The sequence below is a fragment of the Oncorhynchus mykiss genome, chromosome 1 (assembly GCF_057628025.1).
Source record: "Oncorhynchus mykiss isolate SJ-2025 chromosome 1, ASM5762802v1, whole genome shotgun sequence".
NCBI lineage: Eukaryota > Metazoa > Chordata > Actinopteri > Salmoniformes > Salmonidae > Oncorhynchus > Oncorhynchus mykiss.
Genome location: NC_143022.1, coordinates 60,166,667 through 60,187,903, shown reverse-complemented (window position 1 = coordinate 60,187,903; position 21,237 = coordinate 60,166,667). Strand labels below are relative to the sequence as shown.

Sequence of the window (21,237 nt, the reverse complement as noted above, 5' to 3'; positions counted from 1 at the left end):
TTAGTTTCTGTCTGTAGGCAGGGATCAACAAAATGGAGTCGTGGTCAGCTTTTCCGAAAGGGGGGCGGGGCAGGGCCTTATATGCGTTGCGGAAGTTAGAGTAACAATGATCCAAGGTCTTTCCACCCCTGGTTGCGCAATCGATATGCTGATAAAATTTGGGGAGTCTTGTTTTCAGATTAGCCTTGTTAAAATCCCCAGCTACAATGAATGCAGCCTCCGGATAAATCGTTTCCAGTTTGCAGAGAGTTAAATAAAGTTCGTTCAGAGCCATCGATGTGTCTGCTTGGGGTGGGAAATATACGGCTGTGATTATAATCGAAGAGAATTCTCTTGGTAGATAATGCGGTCTACATTTGATTGTGAGGAATTCTAAATCAGGTGAACAGAAGGATTTGAGTTCCTGTATGTTTCTTTCATCACACCATGTCACGTTGGCCATGAGGCATACGCCCCCGCCCCTCTTTTTACCAGAAAGATGTTTGTTTCTGTCAGCGCGATGCGTGGAGAAACCCGTTGGCTGCACCGCTTCGGATAGAGTCTCTCCAGTGAGCCATGTTTCAGTGAAGCAAAGGACATTACAGTCTCTGATGTCCCTCTGGAATGCTACCCTTGCTCGGGTTTCATCAACCTTGTTGTCAAGAGACTGGACATTGGCAAGAAGAATGCTAGGGAGTGGTGCGCGGTGTGCCCGTCTCCGGAGTCTGACCAGAAGACCGCCTCGTTTCCCTCTCTTTCGGAGTCGTTTTTTTGGGTCGCTGCATAGGATCCACTCCGTTGTCCTGTTTGTAAGGCAGAACACAGGGTCCGCGTCGCGAAAAACATATTCTTGGTCGTACTGATGGTGAGTTGACGCTGATCTTATATTCAGTAGTTCTTCTCGACTGTATGTAATGAAACCTAAGATGACCTGGGGTACTAATGTAAGAAATAACACGTAAAAAAACAAAAAACTGCATAGTTTCCTAGGAACGCGAAGCGAGGCGGCCATCTCTGTCGGTGCCGGAAAGTGTCGGCGCAGAAAGTATGTATGCTGACTTCAGTAACGAAGATGATTTTCTAAAGCAAATGAAAGGACTACAACTATCAGACAACCATAATAAGAAGGGTTAATGAAAATGAAAAAATAATGAACAATATGGGGATGAGGTAGTTGGATTGGCTATTTACAGATGGACTATGTACAGGTGCAATGATCTGTGAGCTGCTCTGACAGCTGATGCTTAAAGTTAGTGATGGAGATATGAGTATCCAGCTTCAGTAAATTTTGCAATTTGTTCCAGTCATTGGCAGCAGAGAACTGGAAGGAAAGGCGACCAATTGAGGAATTGGCTTTGGGGGTGACCAGTGAAATATACCTGCTGGAGCGTGTGCTACGGGTGTGTGCTGCTATGGTGACCAGTGAGCTGAGATAAGGCGGGCTTTACCTAGAAAAGACTTATAGATGACCTGGAGCCAGTGGGTTTGGCGATGAATATAAAACGAATATAAGTGTTGGAGGCTATTATGTAAATTACATCGCCGAAGTCAAGGATCTGTAGGATTGTGAGTTTTACGAGGGTATGTTTGGCAGCATGAGTGAAGGATGCTTTGTTGCAAAATAGGAAGCCGATTCTGGCTTTAATTTTGGGTTGGAGATGCTTAATGTGAGTCTGGAAGGAGAGTTTACAATCTAACCAGACACCTAGGTATTTGTAGTTGTCCACATATTCTAAGTCAGGTGCGGGCAGCAATCGGTTGAAGAGCATGCGTTTAGTTTTACTTGCATTTAAGGGCAGTTGGAGGCCACGGAATGAGAGGTGTATGGCAATGAAGCTTGTCTGGAGGTTAGTTAACACAGTGTCCAAAGAAGGGCCAGAAGTATACAGATTGGGGTCGTCTGCGTAGAGGTGGATCAGAGACTCACCAGCAGCAAGAGTGACATCATTGATATATACAGAGAAAAGAGTCGGTCCAAGAATTGAACCCTGTGGCACCCCCATAGACACTGCCAGAGGTCAAGACAACAGGCCCTCCGATTTGACACACTGAACCCTGTCTGAGAAGTAGTTGGTGATCCACACGAGGCAGTCATTTGAGGAACCAAAGCTGTTGAGTTTTTTTATCGATGGCAGTTATGATATTGTTTAGGACCTTGAGCGTGGCTGAGGTGCACCCGTGACCAGCTCTGAAACCAGATTGCATAGCGGAGAAGGTACTGTGGAATTCGAAATGGTCGGTGATCTGTTTGTTAACTTGGCTTTCGAAGACCTTAGAAAGGCAGGGTAGAATAGATATAGGTCTGTAACGATTTGGGTCTAGAGTGTCTCCCCCTTTGAAGAGGGGGATGACCACGGCAGCTTTCCAATCTTTGGGGATCTCAGACGATACAAAATAGAGGTTGAACAGGCTAGTAATAGGGGTTGCAAGAATTGCGGCGGATAATTTTAGATAGAGAGGGTCCAGATTGTCTAGCCCAGCTGATTTGTAGGGGTCCAGATTTTGCAACTCTTTCAGAACATCAGCTATCTGGATTTGGTGAAGGGGAAATGGGGGAGGCTTGGTTTGCTGCGGGGGGTGCAGGGCTGTTGACCAGGGTAAGGGTAGCCAGGTGGAGAGCATGGCCCGCCGTCTAAATAATGTTTTTTGAGATGCTCAATTATCATTGATTTATCGATGGTGACAGTGTTTCCTAGCCTCAGCGCAGTGGGCAGCTGGGAGGAGGTGCTCTTATTCTCCAAGGACTTTACAGTGTCCCAGAACTTTTGGGAGTTACAGGATTTAAATTTCTGTTTGAAAAAGCTACCCTTTGCTTTCTTAACTTCCCTGAAAAGTTACATATCGCAGGGGCTATTCGGTGCTAATGCAGTACACCACAGGATTTTTTTGTGCTGGTCAAGGACAGTCAAGTCTGGAGTGAACCATGTGCTATATCTGTTCCTGGTTCTACATTTTTTTAATGGGGCATGCTTATTTAAGATGGTGAGGAAAGCACTTTTAAAGATTAACCAGGCATCCTCTACTGACGGAATGAGGTCAATATCCTTCCAGGAATCCCGGGCAAGATCGATTAGAAAGGCCTGCTTGCTGAAGTGTTTTAGGGAGTGTTTGACAGTGATGAGGGGTGGTCGTTTGACCAATGAGGCAGTGATCGCTGAGATCCTGGTTGAAGACAGCAGAGGGCAGGTGTGTCAGGATGATATCTATGAGGGTGCCTGTGTTTACGGATTTGGGGTTGTACCTGGTAGGTTCATTGATCATTTGTGTGAGATTGAGGGCATCTAGCTTAGATTGTAGGCCGGCCGGGGTGTTAAGCTTGTCCCAGTTTAGGTCACCTAACAGTACGAGCTCTGAAGATAGATGGGGGGCAATCAATTCACATATGGTGTACAGGGCATAGCTGGTTGCAGAAGATGGTCTATAACAAGCAGCAACGGTGAGAGACTTATTTCTGGAAAGGTGAATTTTTAGAAGTATAAGCTCAAATTGTTTCGGCACAGACCTGGATAGTATGACAGAACTCAGCAGGCTATCTCGGCAGCAGATTGCAACTTCCCCCCCTTTGGCAGTTCTATCTTGTCGGAAAATGTTATATTTAGGGATGGAAATTTCAGGATTTTTGGTGGCCTTCCTAAGCCAGGATTCAGACACGGCTAGGACATCATGAAACATATTGAGCCAAAGATTTGACAGTAGACTAGTGGCAAAATAGAACTCAATATGATTTCAATATGATTGAAGTATATAGGCCAATGTAGTCTATTTATCTTTTAATGCAGTCATCTCGGTATCTTTCAATTGTTTGTAACAATTGCAAATACTTTGGCAACTTTCAATTTGCTGTCAACTTAGTTCTAAAGTTATCAGCGGTCACAGTCAGACAGATACCTAGCCTAAACATCTTGATTCTATGTTTAGCTGATATCTACTGAGAATCTAACGATGCACTTTGGCTGCTTTAAATGTGCAAAGGTTTTCAAGAGGCACATTACTAACGAAGGTTCTGGGAAACAGCTTAGCTACTAAAGATACATTGTAAAATGGTTCTAATGACAATCTGAAGGCTCTGGGAAATGAGGCCCTGGATAGTTGCTGGTGTTACTGACTGGGTTATTTATTTGCATAACAGTTACTGGTTGAGAAAATGTAATGACAATAGTTGCGGTGGGTGTATGTGTGTGTGTCTTTGTGGAGGAGGGGATGGGTTATTGTGTGTGTGTGTGTGCATGCATGCTAGTGAACTACCGTCTGTGTGTGCAGTGTATACAGCTAGTAACCAACTAATCATGCCCTCCTCTCTCCCTTTCTGTTTCTCTCTCCTCTCTCTTACTCTCTCAGATGAGTTTGTGATATCCCCAGTGGAGGGAGAGCTGCGTGTGAGGAGAGATGTGGAGCTGGACAGAGAGACCACACCCTTCTACAACATCACTGTCATGGCAAAAGACCTGGGCAAACCACCACGCAGCAGCATGGTGTGTTCGCACAGACATGCACTGATTTTGTGGTGCTTCCTGCTAACATGCTCAGACACTTCAATGTACTCAACACATGTGTCCATACGTGTACGCGCGCACACACACACACACACACACACACACACACACACACACACACACACACACACACACACACACACACATATATATATATATATATATATATATATATATATATACACACACACACACACACTCAGAAAGACTAAGTGCCACCCTGTCTTGTGTCTCCTTCATCTCCCAGGTGGTGGTGGGTGTCCATGTTCTGGACATCAATGACAATGACCCCGTGCTGCTCAACCTGCCCCATAACACCAGTGTGAGCGAGGGGGCGTCCGTATACACCTCGGTGGCCAGGGTCAGAGCGCAGGATGTAGACAGTGGACGCAACGCCCTACTCACCTACAACATCACTGCTGGAAACCGCTACGGCGCCTTCTACATCAACGACACTGTGAGAGGGAGGGAAAGGAGGGGATGAAGGGGGAGGGAAGGAGGGGTTGGAGGGGGAGGGAAGGAGGGGTTGGAGGGGGAGGGAAGGAGGGGTTGGAGGGGGAGGGAAGGAGGGGTTGGAGGGGGAGGGAAGGAGGGGATGGAGGGAGAGGGAAGGAGGGGATGGAGGGGGACAGACGGTGTGAGGGAAGAAAATGAGAGAGAGAGGGTGAGAAGGTTGGGAAAGGGATAGAGGGAAAAAGGAACAATTTGGATAAAATAAGGGTTATGGAGAGAAGGGTTACGGAGAGTAAAGGGGTAGAACAGATAGAGGAGAGGTAGAAAAATGTAGACCGAGAAATAGATAGAAAGTAATTGAAAAGGGAAGGGTATACTGTTGTAATTGATGAGTCATTTCTATCATCTCTCTCTCTCTCTCTCTCAGACAGGGGTGGTGCAGGTGAACAGGCCTCTGGACAGAGAGAGGGTGGCGGAGTACAGACTGGCCATTACAGTCAAAGACAACCCTGAAAACTCCCGCATCGCTCGCCGGGTACTGCCACACACACACACACATGATCCCCTCTCAGCCCATACGCTATTTACTGGCAAAGTCAAGCCTCTGCTTCCTCAGCTGTAAGCTACCAAAACTCGTACACTGATCTTATCATTGATTATCTACAATGCCGAGTGAAAGTCTACACACCTCTTGCACAGTCTTTATAATTAAATATAAAAACGGATTCAATTAGATTTTTTCCCTACAGATCTACATAACCTATTCTACATTTTCAAAGTGAAAATGTAAAATGTCTTGATTGCGTATGTCTTTAACCCCATAGTTAATACTTGGTGGAAGCACCTTTGCCAGCTGTGAATCATTTTGAATAGGATTCTATCAAATTGCAACTCTTATGGCAACATACCATTGTTTTTGTAGAAAGTGCTCAAGTGCACAACATTTGGTTGAGGGTCATTGATGGACAGCTATATTCGAACCCTGTCTCAGATTTTCAAGCAAAATATACAGTGCATTTGGAAAGTATTCAGACCCCTTCGCTTTATCCACTTTTTCTAAAATCAATAAATTATTTTCTCCCTTCATCAATCTACACACAATACCCCATAAAGCAAAAACAGTTTTTTTTTTTTTTTGCAAATGTATTAAAATAAAAAAAATCAGGAGCATCCTGCTTCCATTGATCATCCTTGAGATGTTTCTACAACTTGGACTCCACCTGTGGTAAATTCAATTGATTGGATATGATTTGGAAAGGCACACGCCTGTCTATATAAAGTCCCACACCTGACAGTGCATGTCAGAGCAAAAAAGAAGCCATGAGGTCAAAAGAATTGTCCGTAGAGCTCCGAGACAGGATTGTGTCGAGGCACAGATCTGGGGAAGGGTACCAAAAACTGCATTGATGGTCCCCAAGAACACAGTGGTCTCCATCATTCTTAAATGGAAGAAGTTTGGAACCACCAAGACTCTTCCTAGAGCTGGCCACCCAGCCAAACTGAGCAATCGGGAGAGAAGGGCCTGTGTCAGGAAGGTGACCAAGAACCCGATGGTCACTCTGACAGAGCTCCATAGTTCCTCTGTGGAGATGGGAGAACCTTCCAGAAGGACCACCATCTCTGTAGCACTCCACCAATCAGGCGTTATGGTAGAGAGACTAGACGGAAGCCACTCCTCAGTAAAAGTCATGTCAGCCCACATGGAGTTTGCCAAAAGGCACCTAAAGGACTCTCAGACCATAAGAAACAAGATTCTCTTGTTTGATGAACCCAAGATTGAACTCTTTGGCCTGGCACCGCTCAACACCTGGCCAATACCATCCCTACGGTGAAGCATGGTGGTGCAAGCGTCATGCTGTTGGGATGATTTTCAGGGACTGGGAGACTAATCAGGATTGAGGGAAAGATAAACAGAGCAAATAAAAAACTGTTTTTTCTTTGTTATTATCGGGTATTGTGTGGTGATTGATGTTTTTTTATTCCCTCATCAATTTCAGAATAAGGCTGTAACGTAAAACATTTTGGAAAAAGTGAAGGGGTCTGAATACTTAAGTCAGGACTGAGACTGGACCACTCAGGAACCGCTCAATACATATTGAAAAGCCACTTTGGTGCTTATTTGGCATTGACATCCCAGGGTTTTCCTGTAATTATTTACCTATGCTTTGGTCTTTTCTTATTTAATTTGATCCTAACAAACTCCCTAGTCTCTGCTGTTGATAAGCATACCCATGACTTGATGATACCACCTGGTATCTTCCGGCGCCAAAAGAGATGCCCGCCTCGCTTTGCGTTCCTAGGAAACTATGCAGTATTTTTTTTTTTTTTATGTGTTATTTCTTACATTGTTACCCCAGGAAATCTTAGGTGTTATTACATACAGTTGGGAGGAAGTATTGGATATAAGAGCAACGTCAACTCACCAACATTCCGACCAGGAATACGACTTTTCAGAAGCGGATCCTCTGTTTGGCCCACCACCCAGGACAATGGATCGGATCCCAGCCGGCGACCCAAAACAACGATGCCGCAGAAGGGGCAGACTGAGCGGTCTTCTGGTCAGGCTCCATAGACGGGCACATCGCGCACCGCTCCCGAGCATACTACTCGCCAATGTCCAGTCTCTTAACAACAAGGTAGATGAAATCCGAGCAAGGGTTGCCTTCCAGAGAGACATCAGAGACTGCAACGTTATTTGTTTCGCGGAAACATGGCTCCCTCAAGACACGCTATCAGAGTCGGCACAGCCACCTGGTTTCTTCACGCATCGCGTCGACAGAATCAAGCATCTGTCTGGTAAGAAGAAGTGCGAGTGTGCCGACCGCATTATCTACCAAGATAATTCTCTTCGATCACAATCACAATCGTGTATATTCCCCCCCAAGCAGACACAACAGCTCTGAACGAACTTCATTTGACTCTATGTAAACTAGAAACCACACGAGGCTGCATTTATTGTAGATGGGGGTTTTAACAAGGCTAATCTGAAAACAAGGCTCCCTAAATTTTAACAGCATATCGATTGCTCGACCCGAGCTGGCAAAACCCTGGATCATTGTTATTCTAACTTCTGCGACGCATATAAGGCCCTCCCCTGCCCTCCTTTCAGAAAAGCTGACCACGACTCCATTTTGTTGCTCCCAGCCTATAGATAGAAACTAAACCAGGAAGCTCCCGCTCAGGTCTGTTCAACGCTGGTCCGACCAATCGGTTTCCACGCTTCAAGATTGCTTCGATCACGTGGGCTGGGATATGTTCCGCATAGCGTCGAAGAAACAACATTGATGAATACGCTGATTCGGTGAGCAAGTTTATTTGCAAGTGCATTGGTGATGTTGTACCCACAGAGTCTATTAAAAAATTCCCCAACCAGAAACCGTGGATTGATGGCGGCATTCGCGCAAAACTGAAAGCGCGAACCACTGCTTTTAATCATGGCATGGTGACCAGAAACTTGACCGAATACAAACAGTGTAGCTATTCCTTCTGCAAGGCAATCAAACAAGCTAAGCGTCAGTATAGAGACAAAGTAGAGTCACAACTCAACGGCTCAGACACGAGTGGTATGTGGCAGGGTCTACAGTCAATCACGGACTACAAAAGAAAATCCAGCCCCATCGCGAACCACGATGTCTTGCTCCCAAACAAACTAAACAACTTCTTTCCTCGCTTTGAGGACAATACAGTGCCACTGACACGGTCTGCTACCAAAACCTGTGGGCTCTCCATCACTGCAGCCAATGTGAGTAAAACATTTAAATGTGTTAACCCTCGCAAGGCTGCAGGCCCAGACAGCATCCCCAGCTGCGTCCTCAGAGCATGCGCAGACCAGCTGGCTGGTGTGTATACGGACATATTCAATCAATCTTTATCCCAGTCTGCTGTTTCCACATGCTTCAAGAGGGACACCATTGTTCCTGTTCCCAAAAAAGCTAAGGTAACTGAGCTAAATGACTACTTCCATCATCATGAAGTGCTTTGAGAGACTAGTCAAGGACCATATCACCTCCACCCTACCTGACACCCTAGACCCACTCCAATTTGCTTACCTCCCCAATAGGTCCACAGACAACGCAATCGCAATCACACTGCACACTGCCCTAACCCATCTGGACAAGAGGAATAACTATGTAAGAATGCTGTTCATCGACTAGAGATCAGCATTTAACGCCATAGTACCCTCCAAACTCGTCATCAAGCTCGAGACCCTGGGTCCCGGCCCGGCCCTGTGCAACTGCATCCTGGACTTCCTGACGGGCCGCCCCCAGGTGGTGAGGGTAGGTAACAACATCTCCACCCCACTGATCCTCAACATTGTGGCCCAACAAGGGTGCGTTCTCAGCCCTCTCCTGTACTCCCTGTTCACCCATGACTACGTGGCCATGCACCCCTCCAACTCAATCATCAAGTTTGCAGACGACACTACAGTGGTAGGCTTGATTACCAACAACGGCGAGACGGCATACAGGGAGGAGGTAAGGGCCCTTGGTGTGAGGTGTCAGGAAAATAACCTCACACTCAATGTCAACAAAACAAAGGAGATGATCGTGGACATCAGGAAACAGCAGAGGGAGCAGCCCCCTATCCACATCGACGGGAAAGTAGTGGAGAGGGTGGAAAGTTTTACATTCCTGGGCGTACACATCACAGGTAAACTGAAATGGTCCACCCACACAGACAGCGTGGTGAAGAAGGCGCAACAGCAACAGAACAGAAGGCGCAAAACACTCACAAACTTTTACAGATGCACAATCGAGAGCATCCTGTCGGGCTGTATCACCGCCTGGTACGGCAACGGCTCCACCCACAACTGTAAGGCTCTCCAGAGGGTAGTGAGGTCTGCACAACGCATCACCGGGGGCAAACTACCTATCCTCCAGGACACCTACACCACCCGATGTCACAGGAAGGCCAAAAAGATCCAGGACAACAACCACATGAGCCTGTTCACCCTGCTATCATCCAGAATGCGAGGTCAGTACAGGTGCATCAAATTGGGGACCGAGAGACAGAAAAACAGCTTTTTCTCAAGGCCATCAGACTGTTAAACAAGAGTGGCTGCTGCCAACATATTGACTCAACTCTAGCCACTTTAATAATGGAAAAATGTATGAAATAAATGTATCACTAGCCACTTTAAACAATTCCCCTTTATATGTTTACACACCCTACATTACTCATCTGATATGTATATACTGTACCCTATACCATCTACTGCATCTTGCCATCTTGTGGTATTAAATGTATCACTAGCCACTTTAAACAATGCCACTTTATATAATGTTTACATACCTGTCGTATGTTAGTTAATGTGACGACTGTTGTTCATTGAATGATTAAAGTTTCTAATTGCGTGATTAACTGAATCAAGCAATTATTAACTCATTAACCTGGGGCACCATGGGAAAACTAGTTTTTATTGAGTTTATATTTCCCAAATTAACTCAAAGATTATCAGAATATCAATTTTACAACAGCCGCTAATTAACCAGTTGCCTCTACATATCTCGTTCTGAACGTCGTATAGCCCGTAAATCTGCACGGACCCGGGTCTCACCAATGAGTTCGTACCACACCAATCTTAGTTGAATATTTATTTACTAAAAAGCTATTCAATAGCCTATAATGTGTTTTGTCTATGTGTTATACTAATGGCGCGTGTTACCCACAATGGGGATTTCAAAAGAGAGAGAAAAAGAAAGTACACGAGAAATATACATCTGGGTGAATTTGTCAGCTATGCTATTCTTTTTTAAATTTTTTATTTATTTTTTATTTTAGCCCTTTTTCTCCCCAATTTCGTGGTATCCAATTGTTTTTAGTAGCTACTATCTTGTCTCATCGCTACAACTCCCGTACGGGCTCGGGAGAGACGAAGGTTGAAAGTTATGCGTCCTCCGATACACAACCCAACCAAGCCGCACTGCTTCTTAACCTCTAGCGTCGAGTAATCCCGTATCCGGGAGAGTAATCATAGCCTCAAGCTCATTACCATAACGCAACGTTTCCTATTCATGAAACTCGCAAATGAAATGAAATAAATATATTGAAACACAAGCTTAGCCTTTTGTTAACAACACTGTCATCTCAGATTTTCAAAATATGCTTTAACCAAAGCTACACAAGCATTTGTGTAAGAGTATTGATAGCCTAGCATAGTATTAAGCCTAGCATTCAGCAGGCAACATTTTCACAAAAACAAGAAAAGCATTCAAATAAAATAATTTACCTTTGAAGAACTTCAGATGTTTTCAATGACGAGACTCTCAGTTAGATAGCAAATGTTCATTTTTTCCAAAAAGATTATTTGTGTAAGAGAAATAGCTCCGTTTTGTTTATCACGTTTGGCTAAGAAAAAAAAACGAAAATGCAGTCACTTACAACGCCAAACTTTTTTCCAAATTAGCTCCATAATATCGACAGAAACATGGCAAACGTTGTTTAGAATCAATCCTCAAGGTGTTTTTCACATATCTATTTGATAATCTATCAGTGGTGGCAGCTGGCTTCTCATCAGAAGAAAACGGAAAAATACTGCAGCTGGAGATTACGCAATAATTGCGACGGAGGACACCTGGTAAATGTAGTCTCTTATGGTCAATCTTCCAATGATATGCCTACAAATACGTCACAATGCTGCAGACACCTTGGGGAAAACGTGGAAAAGGTAAGCTGACTCCTAGCTCCTCCACAGCCATATAAGGAGTCATTGCCATGAGCTGGTTTAAACATTTTTTTAAAAATGTAAAAAAATGTCACGTAGTCTTCCTGTAAATTCTATACTCACAGGTTTTATACCCTTGGGTCAGAAGTGGGCGTAACCGCCTTTAGGGCAATTCTCTCGGTGTACCAAGTTAATGAGGCAATTTATTCAAATCCAATTTTAACTTAACATTTCATCTTCCCCAAAACATTCTCTTTGATTTGGATATTTTCCATACAACGTATAATGTATAAACATCAAACATATACTAAGAAAACGTTTCCAATTACAATGTTTTTGTAATAACGTCATCTATTAACCTTTAATAACAAAACAAAAATGACATATATTTTCACATTCTTTCTATCGTCATGACCACCATTGTGGCTGACGGAAACCATTGTTCCAAAGTCCCTTTATTTCATGTTTAATGTTCTGAGGCTGGTTCTCCATAGTAACAGAACAAAGGAATTTGTCTGTGGCCTGAGATTTACCAGGGGCGTGAGGGGTCATAAAACCCCCCACGTCTTCAGACCCCTAGATCTCTCCTCCTCTGTTGGGGTTGAGAGATAATCTGTAGGGTTGTGGTCTCCTGTAACTTGACCTGGTCAGGACAGTCATGACATACCCTACATTTCTCATATGTATATACTGTACTCTATACCATCTACTGCATCTTACCTTTGCCGTTCTGCCATCACTCATTCATATATTTTTATGTACATATTATTTTTCATTCCTTTACACTTGTGTGTATAAGGTAGTTTTTGTGAAATTGTTAGGTTAGATTACTTGTTAGATATTACTGCATGGTCGGAACTAGAAGTACAAGCATTTCACTACACTCGCATTCACATCTGCTAACCATGTGTATGTGACAAATACAATTTGATTCGATTTGACAATACTTGAAAATACAGCGGGTTTCACTCTGTGTTGTATTGGATTTGACCCAAACCTGTAGTTTTTAGATTAGGCCAATAAGTGAATTTCTTTGCTGTGTTGTCCAGCAGTATTGCTAAACATTCTTGTTGCAAAAACGTGGAAAGAATGCAATGTTGTGTATCCTCTGTATTTTCAAGTATTGATTTTTTCCATACTGCCCAGCTCTACATTGATGGCATTATTCAATGACTCTCAACCTTCAAATAAAGTATGAAATTACAGCTATTTGCTTTTTTATTGAGAACATTTCTCACCTTCTTCTTTGCCCCTCCCTCTTTCCCTTCCCCATCCACCCATCCCTCCCTACCCAATCTGTCACCGTCCCCCGCCATCCATTCCTCTCTCCAGGACTCAGAACTGCTGGTGATCACAGTTTTGGATGAGAATGACAACAGGCCCATATTCACACAGACCAGCTACCGGGCTGAGATCACTGAGAACTCCCCCACAGGTAACAACCTCACTGGTGTGTTTTTATGTCTGTCTGTGTGTCTGTTTGTTTCAATTGATAATGTATAATTCCTCTGCTACCTCTGTCCCTAACTTGGCACCCACTACCTATCTCTGCTTTCCTCTGTTTCTATCACTAATTTTTCTCTCTCTTCCCACTCTCTCCCCAATCTCAATCTTTCCCTCTTTCATCAATATTTCTTGCTTTTCCCTCTTCAACTCTTGCATTTAACTGTCATCTCCCCTTCTGCCATCACGCGCATCTTCCTTTCTCCGTCTCTCCCTCTCTTAGGCAGTGCTGTGTCAATGTTGAACGGACCAGTGTTGGCTGAGGACAAAGACATTGGGCCCAACGCTGTGGTCAGGTACCATCTGCTGGGAACAAGACAGGACCTCTTCACTGTGGACTCTGATACAGGTCACACACACACACAGACACACACATATTGATCACTCAATCACACTTCTCTAATGCATGCACACTCAAACACATACACAACCTCTCACTCACAACAATACACACATGCAATGAATTAGAACACCTTTGAAGTCATCACCAATGAAGCCACTGCCTGTACCTCTCCCTTGTTCCCCCTTGCAGGTGTGGTGCGTGTGCGACAGGCAGCGCTGTTGGACCGCGAGATGTTTGTGGAGCCTCGGGTGGAGCTGTTCCTGGTGGGGGAGGATGTGTGGGGGCTCAACAGCAGTGTACCCCTCACTGTGACAATCTTGGATCAGAACGACAACCCTCCTGTCTTCAACCCCCCCAGCCTAACTGTGCACCTTCCTGAGAACAGCCCCACTGGTGAGTGTGTGTTGGTGTGGATGGGTGTGTCTGTGTCTTATGTCTGTGTGACTCAATTCATGCATTCATGCGTGTATACAGTTGAAGTCGGAAGTTTACATACACTTAGGTTGGAGTCATTAAATCTTGTTTTTCAACCATTCAACAAATGTATTGTTAACAAACTATAGTTTTGGCACGTCGGTTAGGACATCTACTTTGTGCATGCCACAAGTCATTTTTCCAACAATTGTTTACAGACAGATTATTTCACTTATAATTCACTGTATCACAATTCCAGTGGGTGAGAAGTTTACATACACTAAGTTGACTGTGCCTTTAAAACCTTTTATGGAGGTGGTCCCTCTACAGGGACCGCTCAGCGGAAATTTCAGAGCGCCACCTATAGCACTTGACTTAGTACTCGTTAAATCTCAAACTTTCATTAAAACACACATGCAAGGTACTGAATTAAAGCTACACTCGTTGTGAATCTAGCCACCAAGTCAGATTTGTAAAATGCTTTTTGGCGAAAGCATGAGAAGCTATTATCTGATAGCATGCACCCCCCAAAATACCAGCACGACACGTAAACAACAGATTTTGCGGTAGCCGGCGCTACCCAAAACGCAGAAATAAAATATAAAACATTCATTACCTTGGACGAGCTTCTTTGTTGGCACTCCTATATGTCCCATAAACATCACAATTGGGTCTTTTTCCCGATTAAATCCGTTATTGTATACCCAAAATGTCATTTGCTGAAGGCCAGTCTGATGCTGCAAAAAGTCCATTTACAAGACGTCACTTATTAAAATGACAAAAGTCGCCTATAAACTTTTACAAATCACTTCAAACGACGTTTCTAAACCAACTTTAGGTATTAATAAACGTTAATGATGTATCAAATTGATCACGGGGCGATCTGTATTCGATAGCAGCAAGTCTGGAAAACATCGTCCATTTTTTCAGTTTCACAACATACTGTGGTGCGCCAGAAGAAGGGAGGGGTCTATTCGTGTTGTAACCAAGGATAAATGATTCTGATATTGATAGCAATGGTGACATCGTGTGGAAGCTGTGCAGGGGGTTCGCATATATTTTCTCTCGTCTTAAACAATTCATTGAATGGCGGACAAATATATTTTTTTTGTTTTTGGTAAACAGTTTTACCAGGGATTTTTACTCCTAAACACGTTCTGTTATAGCCACAGACCCGATTTAACCAGTTTTAGAAACTGCATGCATATGCATATACTGTATGCATATACTATATTCCTGGCATGAGTAGCAGGACTTTGAAATGTTGCGCGATTTTTAACAAAAAGCTGCGAAAATTCGCATCATCCATAACAGGTTTTAAAGGCAGTGCTACCAAATGTTAATTGAGTGTATGTAAACTTCTGACCCACTGGGAATGTGATGAAAGAAATCAAATCTGAAATAAATCATTCTCTCTACTATTATTCTGATGTTTCACATTCTTAAAATAAAGTGGTGATCCTAACTGACCTAAGACAGGGAATTTGTATCAGGATTAAATGTCAGGAATTGTGAAAAACTGAGCTGTTTACCAAGACAGTGGCGGAGTGACAGCTTTTTTATTTTTTGAATGGCAAATTTCCCCTTTAAGCCTAGTCCTGGACAAAAAATACATTTCAATGGAGTTACTCCATTAAACATAATTTTTTGTGCAGGACTAGGCTTAATCTATGTCTGGGAAACCTGGCCCTTGTGTTCTATCCTTACCCCTGTGTCCTGTTTCCTCTCTCTGTTTTAGGTGTGGTGGTGACCCAGCTGTCTGCTAGTGACGCTGATTCAGGCTCTAACGCCTGGCTGCTCTACCGGCTGGAAAGTGGCGCGCAGGACCGCTTCATAGTTGACTCCCTGTCCGGCGCCATTCTGGTGGGCAACGCCATCCTCGACCGTGAGGAGCGAGGCTCCTACCGCCTGGTCATCTTGGCTACAGACCGTGGCACGCCCTCTTTGTCGGGCACTGCCACCCTGTCGGTCATCCTGGATGATGTCAACGACTCACGACCGCGTTTCATTGAACCCGTGACGACTATCAATGTAAACGAGTCTACGCCGCCAGGCGTGGTGGTGGCTACGCTCGCCGCCGAAGATCATGACCTACGACCCCGGCTGGAATATTACATCATCTCTGTGGAGGCCAAGGATGATGGGAATAACCCTGTAGATGGGCTGCAAGAGTCTTTCGGCATCGATTTCCACACGGGTTAGTAATCAACATACACAGTAGATAATGTTTAGTATTGTACTTTACTTAGTTGCCTGTCAGATTCTGTGGATGTTGTGTAAATATGTTTATGCAGTACAAGTAAGTGTGTGTATGTGCGTGCATGCGTGTGGGAGTGTGTCTGCCTGTGCGTGTGTATGTACATGTGCATAATTGTGTGTATATGTGACCTGTATGTGTGTGTGTATATGTGCGTGTGTTCCCACAGGTGCTGTGTTTGTGCATAACCCACTCAACAGAGAGCTGGTGGCCACATTTGAGATCCTTGTGTCGGTGCATGACAACGCCAGTGATGTCATCGACATGTCAGTCAGCGTACCTAATGGTGAGGCGTCATCTAAAATCACCCTACTTTTGTTTGTTATTTTATCACCGTTTTGTGGCCCTATATGTCCCTCAAGATTCAGCACTTTGTTAAACCAACAGAAGTTGTTAGGAAATTATTTAGTGCAGCTCATGCTAAAAACAAGCATACACACAAACCACAATCACTACAATCCTCTCAAATTAGGTTGAAAGCAATGCTTCCCAAACTTTTTTGGTCTCGTGACCCCAACCATGTGAAAACAATTATATAATTAACAGCCAATGTTAACATCTTTATTTTGGGCTATGGCAGTCAATTGAAAAACATTCTAACAGTATTACACATACTTTTAATGTGGGGATATGACAGTCAATTGCAAATTAGTCTGGCATAATGTATTTTATCTCACCACCACTGATGAGATGGGTGGGTTTGATGCTGGTTTTTTTATACATCCATTGTGATTGACAACAGTTCCTCTCTCAATGCGAAAAATCTTTCCAACATTCACCCGCGATAACCACCAAGCCTCGGTGTGAAATAGAACATTATCATGCTCTGATTCCATATCTCCAGATAACTTTGCAAACAGGCGTGTGCACAGTGTATGTGGTTTGATGTAGTTTACAATCAAAGTTACTTTCTGTAGTATATCTCTGAGATCTGTGGCTCAGCTCTTTGGCTGCCATTTGCTCTCGGTTTATCATACAATGCGTCTATAAAACATACAATCTACTTGCAGTGAAGCCGCTCACCATCTACATCACATTCAGTCATCTAACAGACTCCCATCCAGAGCGATCTGCAGAAGCAACCAGGGTCAACGCCCTGCTCAAGGGCACGTCGACAGATCTCCCACAAGGTGAAAAACGGGGACCCGAACCAGCGACCCATCAGCCACCGAACCAGCGACCCATCAGCCACCAGACCAAGCTCCCAACCGCCAGGCCACCAGCCCTCTAAGATCCCCCCTCAGTTTCCCAAGAGCTGCCCCTCAACTATCCGAGACCCCACCCCCAAGACTCTCACTTGAATGAGAGTCTGTGTATATGCATGTGTACAAACACCTGTGCGGCATAATCCTCAGGCAAACAGGCATTAGCTGGTACAACACTGCCCCTCGGTGTTATTCAAACATACTTTTTATTTTGACTTTATTTTTTGACTTTTATCTTTGACTGTCATTCTATCCCCGCCCAGCAACTCCACTCCCACTTGTCTCCAATTCCACTTCCCAACCCTCAGCTTCCTTCAGCCAATCCAACCTACAGTGGGGAGAACAAGTATTTGATACACTGCCGGTTTTGCAGGTTTTCCAACTTACAAAGAATGTAGAGGTCTGTAATTTTTATCATTCAACTGTGAGAGACGGAATCTAAAACAAACAGCAGCAACAGACTTTGTGAAGATGCTGGAGGAAACAGGTACAAAAGTATCTATATCCACAGTAAAACGAGTTCTATATCGACATAACCTGAAAGGCTGCTCAGCAAGGAAGAAGCCACTGCTCCAAAACTACCATAAAAAAGACAGACTACGGTTTGCAACTGTGCATGGGTACAAAGATCGTACTTGTTGGAGAAATGTCCTCTGGACAGATGAAACAAAAATAGAACTGTTTGAAGGGACAAGGGGGAGGCTTGCAAGCCAAAGAACACCATCCCAACCGTGAAGCACGGGAGTGCAGCATCATGTTGTGGGGGTGCTTTTCTGCAGGAGGGACTGGTGCACTTCACAAAATAGATGACATCATGAGGGAGAACAATTATGTGGATATATTGAAGCAACACCACAAGACATCAGTCAGGAAGTTAAAGCTTGGTCGCAAATGGGTCTTGCAAATGGACAATTACCCCAAGTATACTTCCAAAGTTGTGGCAAAATGGCTTAAGGACAACAAAGTCAAGGTATTGGAGTGGCCATCACAAAGCCCTGACCTCAATCCTATAGAAGATTTGTGGTCAGAACTGAAAAAGCGTTACACCAGCTCTGTCAGGAGGAATGGGCCAAAATTCACCCAACTTATTGTGGGAAGCTTGTGGAAGGCTACACAAAACATTTGACCCAAGTTAAACAATTTAAAGGCAATGCTACCAAATACTAATTGAGTGTATGTAAACTTCTGACCCACTGGGAATGTGATGAAAGAAATAATATCTGAAATAAATTATTCTCTCTGCTATTATTCTGACATTTCACATTCTTAAAATAAAGTGGTGATCCTAACTGACATAAGACAGGGAAGTTTTACTAGGATTAAATATCAGAAATTGTGAAAAACTGAGTTTAAATGTATTTGTCAAAGGTGTATGTGATCTTCCGACTTCAACTGTATATGACATGTATTTTTTCCTATGCCCCTGTTTCGAGACATCTGCATGATAATGTTACATTCTAAATCAAAACAAATTTCACACATATTATTTAGTATATGTAAAGACAAGATTAAATCAAGAATAGTCTGATGGGTGACAATTTTTCACTTGTGAATGATATATTATCACTTGTGAATGATGCCCAGCATAAGGCAAGAAACAATGCCTTTTTTGCGTGACCTTTTATGAATCATAGTCGCACACCTCATGTAGCCGATTCCATACGCCTATATGTTTTGATAAGGTTGATATCGCAACTAAAGTGGCCAAATAACTTCTTAAAATTAAGCTCATTAATCCACTTTACAAGGAGTGTGGAGCCTAACTGGCATACAAAACCAGCGGCTGCGTTTCAAGTTTGGGGAAGATACATTTCACCTTTATAATTGTTGCAAATGTAGTTTTCCCGCTAATGGAACATTTTAGCTTCTAGCCTAATTCCTTGTGCGCATTGCTGTGCTAATAATGGGAAGAAATATCCTAATAGTTCTGATTTTGCGTAAAACATTTTTTTAGTGTGCTTTAAGGCCACACGAAGGGGATACCGCCATGAAATTCTAGGCATTATCAATTGCTTGTCAAGTTGTGATTGAGAGACTGATAAAGTGTGTACAGCCTGCGCAAAAAAAACAAAGCAGAGCTCATGCAGACTTACAATGTATTATAAAACATGTAGCCCAATGTTTGTCGAACAACTAAAGTTACATTAATAACACTAAATTAAACATATAGGAGTTCTTATTTATTTGTTATCTACTCAACACAGAATAGCCGCATATGCGAACTCCCTCATCGTTTAGAGAAAATATACCTTATATTTTTTTCAGCGTTGTTCGATTGTATTATTCATACTATAAAATAATGCCACGGAATTCTAAGCACATCTTCTCTGCTAAATGAACTAGTGTAACCCACAGCCATTTGGCATAGCCAGATCATGACCTAACATAAGGACAACTCAGTTTGCTATTCTGTTCTTCTGAAATAGACTACATTTTCTTCATATCATGTTTCTGTAGACCTGTCTAAAATAAAACATGTATTCATTGTGAAAGTGTTGGCTATATTACATGGATTTATTAGACTTTTTAAAATATAAACTCAGCAAAAAAAGATACATTCTCTCACTGTCAACTGCGTTTATTTTCAGCATCCTTAACATGCGTAAATATTTGTATGAACATAACAAGATTCAACAACTGAGACATAAACTGAAAAAGTTCCACAGACATGTGACCAACAGCAATAGAATAATGTGTCCCTGAACAAAGTGGGGGTCAAAATCAAAAGTAACAGTCAGTTTCTGGTGTGGCCACCAGCTACATTAAGTACTGCAGTGCATCTCCTCCTCATGGCCTACACCACATTTACCAGTTCTTGCTGTAAGATGTTACCCCACTCTTCCACCAAGGCACCTGCAAGTTCCCGGACATTTCTGGGGGGAATGGACCTAGCCCTCATCCTCCGATCCAACAGGTCCCAGACCTGACATTCCTGTCTTGCAGGAAATCACGCACAGAACAAGCAGTATGGCTGGTGTCATTGTCATGCTGGAGGGTCATGTCAGGATTAGCCTGCAGGAAGGGTACCACATGAGGTCATATATGTCTTCCCTGTAACGCACAGCGTTGAGATTGCCTGCAATGACAACAAGCTCAGTCCGATGATGCTGTGACACAACGCCCCAGACCATGACGGACCCTCCACCTCCAAATCGATCCCACTCCAGAGTACGGTGTAACGCTTATTCTTTCGACGATAAACGCGAATCCGACCATCACCCCTGGTGAGACAAAACCGCAACTCGTCAGTGAAGAGCACTTTTTGCCAGTCCTGTCTTGTCCAGCGACGGTGGGTTTGTGCCCATAGGCGACGTTCTTGCCAGTGATGTCTGGTGAGGACCTGCCTTACAACAGGCCTACAAGCCCTCAGTCTAGCCTCTCTCAGCCTATTGCGGACAGTCTGAGCACTGATGGAGGGATTGTGCGTTCCTGGTGTAAACTCGTGCTGTTGTTGTTATCAGATTTACATCTACACAGAATGGATCATACATTGATTACAAATTATGTCATAAAGGAAAACGTCCCTAGCGGGCGGAACAGATATGACGACTGGTTACACAAAGAAAGGAGGTTGGGTTTTGAATGAAAGAGCGGGAAGACTGAGGAACAAAAATATGTTGTGTCTCTATCGGGCCGTAGGCAGCTATGCTATCGTAAATACAGTATTTTATGAATTCTAAATAACCGCCCATTTGAAAAAGGAAAATGCAATAAGTATTTACTCTGAGCTGTGCTCCGGTAGATTGGTCGTAGATGGAAGGCCGGGTTGTCCAGCATGGATCTCCTGTCCTCTGAAGAATGTCTCTGGTGGGAAACGGGATACGTTGTAGTATCGTTGTGTGTGTTAGACGGGATACGTCATCCGTCCTTTCCTTGCCCACGTTTACAGCGGCTGGTGCTAACTCAACAGCTAGGAGGTATCACTT

The 21,237-nt window shown here is 43.7% G+C and overlaps 2 protein-coding genes across 3 annotated transcripts in view; one reads left to right on the top strand and one right to left on the bottom strand.

Annotated features, from left to right (window-relative positions):
- The window catches only part of vsir (V-set immunoregulatory receptor), a 62,942-nt gene extending 48,147 nt beyond the window's left edge, over window positions 1-14,795 (bottom strand). Inside the window, exon 1 of one of the 2 annotated variants that reach the window (XR_016496100.1) lies at window positions 14,466-14,750. Coding sequence is in view for 1 of the 2 variants with exons in the window: in XM_090235095.1 (XP_090091221.1) it covers window positions 14,466-14,601 (136 nt within the window). In the remaining variant the exon portion in view is untranslated. Of the gene's footprint in view, window positions 1-14,465 lie in introns of both variants that reach the window. The other variant, XM_090235095.1, reaches the window with a different exon arrangement.
- The window catches only part of cdh23 (cadherin-related 23), a 646,476-nt gene that overhangs the window by 539,242 nt on the left and 85,997 nt on the right, over window positions 1-21,237 (top strand). Inside the window, exons 40-47 of the mRNA XM_090235114.1 lie at window positions 4,318-4,451; window positions 4,720-4,929; window positions 5,353-5,460; window positions 12,922-13,024; window positions 13,316-13,441; window positions 13,625-13,828; window positions 15,588-16,046; window positions 16,276-16,392. Of these exons, the coding sequence (XP_090091240.1) occupies window positions 4,318-4,451; window positions 4,720-4,929; window positions 5,353-5,460; window positions 12,922-13,024; window positions 13,316-13,441; window positions 13,625-13,828; window positions 15,588-16,046; window positions 16,276-16,392 (1,461 nt within the window). The remainder of the gene's footprint in view (window positions 1-4,317; window positions 4,452-4,719; window positions 4,930-5,352; window positions 5,461-12,921; window positions 13,025-13,315; window positions 13,442-13,624; window positions 13,829-15,587; window positions 16,047-16,275; window positions 16,393-21,237) is intronic.